Source organism: Epinephelus lanceolatus, chromosome 24 (genome assembly GCF_041903045.1).
Source record: "Epinephelus lanceolatus isolate andai-2023 chromosome 24, ASM4190304v1, whole genome shotgun sequence".
Taxonomy (NCBI): Eukaryota; Metazoa; Chordata; class Actinopteri; order Perciformes; family Serranidae; genus Epinephelus; species Epinephelus lanceolatus.
Window position 1 is genome coordinate 20,343,451 of NC_135757.1, and position 5,245 is coordinate 20,348,695.

Genomic DNA, 5,245 nt, shown 5'->3' on the forward strand with positions numbered 1-5,245 from the left:
TGTTCCGACAGTGTATACGTGTGTATAATTGTGTTTCATTATATATCTCACCATGTGTCATCTCAGCATTGAACACTGGGTAGCAATAGAGAGCCAACTGGACTCCTGCTCTCCTGCTCCAAACCTTAGCCTGTGGGGGATGGTGGAAATTTGCATGTCTATGAGAGGCACTCTCAGCAGGTAACCTAGGTGTGAGAGGACATCAAAGATTACAGCTGCTCTTCAGCTTTGCAAGCCACCTCAGCAGGAAAATGATCTTGGAACTGTGTTTCAGTATACCTGTCTCCATAAAGAAGAAAAACTGAATAGAAAAGCAATAAGATGAGTCACACATTTATTCATGCAGCAAACAAGCAATACAGAGAGAATGTAGTGCAGAACAGATAAAGAATAAAAAATATAATATAAACAGGCAATCACTATAAACACACAATCAATATAAACATGTGCAGATATATACAGTCCGGTGTATGTACAGATAGTGGTTGTTTTGGCCCAGAAATGTGTCAGAGAGAGGGGAGAGGCAAGGTCTGACATTGGCATTCTTCCTGGAGTGATTGATCATCCTGCCGAATGTCTGCCGGGCGGGGTGGCATGCGCAGGGAACGTGTACATAGATGCACAGCTGATCGTCCTGGTTCTGGTAAAAGAACAGGTAGCCCTTCTCCTCCTGGTGGTGGAATGGATGGCCTCCCCCTCTGCACCTGTGACTATGGTACCATGGTAGTAACACACCAACTCCCCAGCATAAAGATGTCGCCCGGCAAGGACGCCTTTTCCCTTGCCCTCAGCGTCCACTAGCCAGAGTCCCTTCCACTTCTGGTTGCTGACCAGCCGCCGGATGGAAGCAGGGATGTCTTACAGGCTGCTGCTGGGCTTCCACCCTTCCAGGACACTGCGGACACTCGGGATGTTGCTCTTCCACCCCCGACTGACAATCCATCTGGCCACTCTGCTGTCTGAGGGGAGGCGACGACTGAAATGGGCTATGATGGAAAATAAAAAACAACCAAAGTTAGAAAAAAGTATTTAGCCCTGAATCCTGTCAGCAGCAGTGTTTTATAATATGCTGTCAAAGCGCTATTTAAATAGGAGAATGTACTTACAGATGACATGCTGCACCCTCAGCTTCTTCTGGTACTTCAGCCAGCGCTCGTAGAGCTTCCGCTTGTGTTCCTCAGAAGCTGCCCTGCGGTCCAGCAGTGAAGGAACCACCCCGTCCAAAGTGACTGGATGCTTCTCTGCAAACTTATCCCAGACAGCCTGGAAGTCCATCTGCACATTTGCTGTCACAGGGGCTGCCACAGGGGCTGTCACAGGGTTTGACGACATCTCAGATGTGCTGGCCGCATCCTTGCCGGAGTCTCCACTAAATAAAAGAGAAACAGCATTAGGTTAATAATGTCCAGCCTGCTACGCAGTCAGGGTGCACTGTGTGTGTGTGCACAATGTTTTCATAACAGCTGATGTGCTTACCCCAACTCAGCTCCCAGAAGGCGGATAATTTCTGACCCCTTCAGCAGGCTGGCTCCCCTTTTCATCCTGTAGTGCTTCTCAGCAGTGGACGTGGAGTGGGTCAGGTAGTCCGCGACCAGGGACTTGTCCACGTCTGTCAGTGCCTTTGTCGCCGTCTCAAACACCCGCCTTGCCACCTGGCTGGTCACCACTGGGACTTTGTATCTAAAATGAAAATGAAGAGTAAAACGTTAATGACATCAAGCATAGATATTAAGCAGCAGCCCTGGAGGATATCACGTTATAATGATGTACTTACTTCTGGTGGAGGCGGGCAATGTCGTTTGAGCAGTTGTACACTGGCATCCCAGACGTGGACAGGAAAAACCTGTCCTGGGGGTTTTCTTCCACCTTGTTTGCCGCCGCATCGTACTTGGCCCTCTTGGACGTTCTCAGCTGATCCCTCACCACGTCAAAGTATGAGATGAACCACTGTTTGGAGAAAGGACTACAGCGATTAGATTCCAGGCATGACATTTTGACATTGCATTATGAATCATATAAATTCAGTCAACGTACAGTCTTCTCGTCTGGGGACAGGACAAAGCTGGCCACCTGCTGCCCTGCCGTCTTGTGCTCTTTCATCGCAATGGAGACATGCCCCCCTCCCACCTGGGTCCTGTTTTTCCACTCCTCAACCTGCGTAAAACACACATGACATGCATTAATTGTTGACAGTGTTGTTGGCACATGAAAAAAGCATGAATGAAAATCATAGTACAACACTCACAGTCATGTGCTCCACCACACCAGGCCTCTGCAGGTGCCTCAGAACCACGATGGCCTCCAGGTAATACAGGACGAGGAGGCGCTCCGAAGTCTCCAGCTGAACGTGGGAGGTCGAGGCAGACTCAAAGATCTTCCCCATAACGGCCAGGAAATCTGTCTTGGCTGCCCTGAGCACTGCCCAGCAGTCGTGAGGTGTAGTTTTCATGTCGCCACGGATGATTCTTTCACTGCAAAAGTACAACAGTCATTACTCAGATGGCTCAAGGTTTTGCACAGTGCAGTTGCAATGAAGTGTAGTGCCCTGCAGGGGCCTATTATCTGGGCCCGGGCCCGGCCCTGGACCGAGAGGGTGGAGCCCCAGCCCAGCCCGGCCCGACAGGTTTTCAGAATTCTCATGCCCGAACCCGAAAAAAAAGCCCAACTTTTTTTTTTAACCTCCCATAACAACATATAGGCTGTTAATGTTGCAGACATTAAAATAGTTTAATTGGGGTTTCTAGCATGGTATTAAGCTATATTCATTATATTTTGATTGAAAGGATAAAGTTAAATATGAATTTATTTAACTTAATGACTGTATTCTCCTATTTAATGAGAGTGTGCTGCTGTGCACTGTTGCAGTTGCATCGCGCACAGTCACTTCAAAAAGCAAAATAATCAATTAAACAACCCCAAAAATGCTTCAAACACTTTTCTAAATAATCTTAATATTGAATGGAAACGAAATATACCCACTTATGCCATTAAAAGTGCTTAGATATGGCTTATCTGAGTATATTTCGTTTCACGAATGGGATCAGTAAAATATGATGAGTGACGTGCAGCGGAGAGGGAGAGGCACAGTGGCTGCTGCGTTCAAGTGTTGCCGCTTAAATTGGTCAAACACAAACACACACCTCTCTAATTGGCAGGTTTAAAAAATAGCCAGAGCCCTTCCCGTGTCCAAGGTAATGATGTGGTAATTGGCCTGAAGCCCGGCCCTCGGGCTGTCGGGCCTCGGGCTCCAGTGCAGGGCTCTAATGAAGTGACTGTCATTAAACTTACCGCTTGGCAACAACTTCCTTGCTGACCCCCTTGCTCAGCTGAGTCTGCAGTGCACCGATGAAGTCCATGTAATGTTTGGCGTGGCTGTGGAGGTCTGGGTCATTGAAGACCAGGTTGGTGCTGACAGTGTGGTAGTGGAGGAATCTGTCCAAACAAGTCAAATTAGGTTTATTTGACATTTGTTAGCAACTGATAACAAAAGTGGGTCAGGATTCACACACACACACTTAACACCATTTGAATTTGTTATCACATGGAGAAAAACAAGTGTTTTCAACCTCTTCAAGCTCTTCAGGTTGTTCACCTGGGTCTGCTTGGTGAGCTGGGCCTCAGAGAGCTGCCTGATGTATTCCTTGGTCTTCTCTCTGTCCCGGACAAACTGGAGGGAGGGCTGGGCTGGGTCCATGTAAAACAAAACCCTCGCCACATTCTCCACCTGAGGGGAAACAAAACACAAATGTTATACATTTACAGCAAATGGCCTTGCAGTCATGGCTATGTGGCATGTAATCAGTCAATATTTGATGTTAATGCTCACCTCCTGCTTGTAGTTCTCATTGTTGAGATCTTTTGAGAGGTAGATCGCGAAGTCCCTCAGCAGAGGATGGTCAGTGGAGTGCCTCCGGTAGAGCCTCTTCTCTGCCATTAGCGCCCTCTTCTTCACCTTCCATTCTGGGTTGCGATTACTGCAATTAGAAAAAAAGCAACTACAGTTACACCAAAGATCATGTTAATTCTCACACACAAATAAAAATCTGAATACCAGTGGCTTGTTGTAAAAAATGAGTTCTTACATCTTACAGGTATCGGTGGACGCACCTCCTGCTGGGATATCGCTAACAAACATCTTTCACTGTTCCAACTCCTCGATCATCCTATGATAAAGAAAACAAGAAACAGTTAGCAGTGTTCAATCATTGAAGAAGGAAAAGATTGAAAGGGGTAAAGATCTTTGCCACATAATGTTTGTCACATACCTGCTGAGGGGGTTGCGAGACATGATCCCACGGAGCAGCTGAAAATCCGCCCAGACCTCAGCAGCTCATGGACATCATCCTTGGCCTTTTCGATGGCTTCATCCATGCGCTCCTTTGCTGCACTCTTCATGCAGGTACGGCGGAGGTGAACTCCAAGGGCATGCTGGGTTTTGTGGCACACTGGGCACAGGAGGTAGTGGTGGTGGGCAGCACTGCAATTACAAACAACAAAAAGTTTCAATTGTTATGAGTTATCCAAAAGTCAGTAGTAAAAGTCTGAAAAAAAGCCTGAAAAACAAGCTGTTCTTACCTTGCAGTTGCCATTCTCAGTTTCTCAATGCTCTCAGGAAGAAACAGTGATCTAGAAGACAGTAGACAAGAAGGCAGGGCCACTCTGCTCTCTGACCGAAGGCAACGGCTGAAATTGGCTGTGATTGAGAATAAAAAACAACCATAGTTAGAAAAAGCAGAGAAAGAAGAGAAAAGCAGAAATAAACCTCATTATTAACCTTATTGTTTCTGTGACAGTTTTCTGCTGACGTCCGGTTTGTTACCTGTGAAAAATACAATGGACTGAAACTTGTGTATAGGCAGTGGACAGCAGCAAATTTTAAAAAAGATGTATTGTTTCTGGGAGCACTGTGTATGTGTTCTGTTTAATGGTGCTGTTTCTTCACTGTCATTTTACTACCAAGATTTATCTGTAATTTGATTAAAAATGTCGAAGTCATTATTAATGTGGAACTTTTTGTAACAAAATTGTGTATATTAAAATATATACGGTATATATATACAGTATATATATATACAGTATATATATATACAGTATATATATATATATATATATACACACACACACACATATATATATATATATATATATATATATATATATATATATATATATGTATATATATACAGTACAGGCCAAAAGTTTGGACACACCTTCTCATTCAATGCGTTTTCTTTATTTTCATGAC

The 5,245-nt window shown here is 45.1% G+C and overlaps 1 protein-coding gene across 1 annotated transcript; it reads right to left on the reverse strand.

Annotated features, from left to right (window-relative positions):
* Positions 1–543: 543 nt before the first annotated feature.
* On the reverse strand, positions 544–1,344 carry LOC144461943 (uncharacterized). The gene is made up of 2 exons (XM_078165975.1): positions 1,107–1,344; positions 544–986 (listed from the first exon to the last, which is right to left on the reverse strand). Exons 1-2 carry the CDS (start codon positions 1,330–1,332, stop codon positions 859–861), a joined length of 354 nt encoding a protein of 117 aa, XP_078022101.1. The 5' UTR covers positions 1,333–1,344; the 3' UTR covers positions 544–858.
* Between the last annotated feature and the right edge of the window lie 3,901 nt (positions 1,345–5,245).

What these genes read in the sequence shown, in the direction of transcription:
- LOC144461943 (XM_078165975.1), bottom strand. Translation starts at nt 1,332, where the DNA reads ATGTCGTCAAACCCTGTGACAGCCCCTGTGGCAGCCCCTGTGACAGCA. An exon ending in GAGGGTGCAGCATGTCATCT is followed by an intron (nt 987 to 1,106) that starts GTAAGTACATTC and finishes TTTCCATCATAG; the next exon opens with CCCATTTCAGTCGTCGCCTC.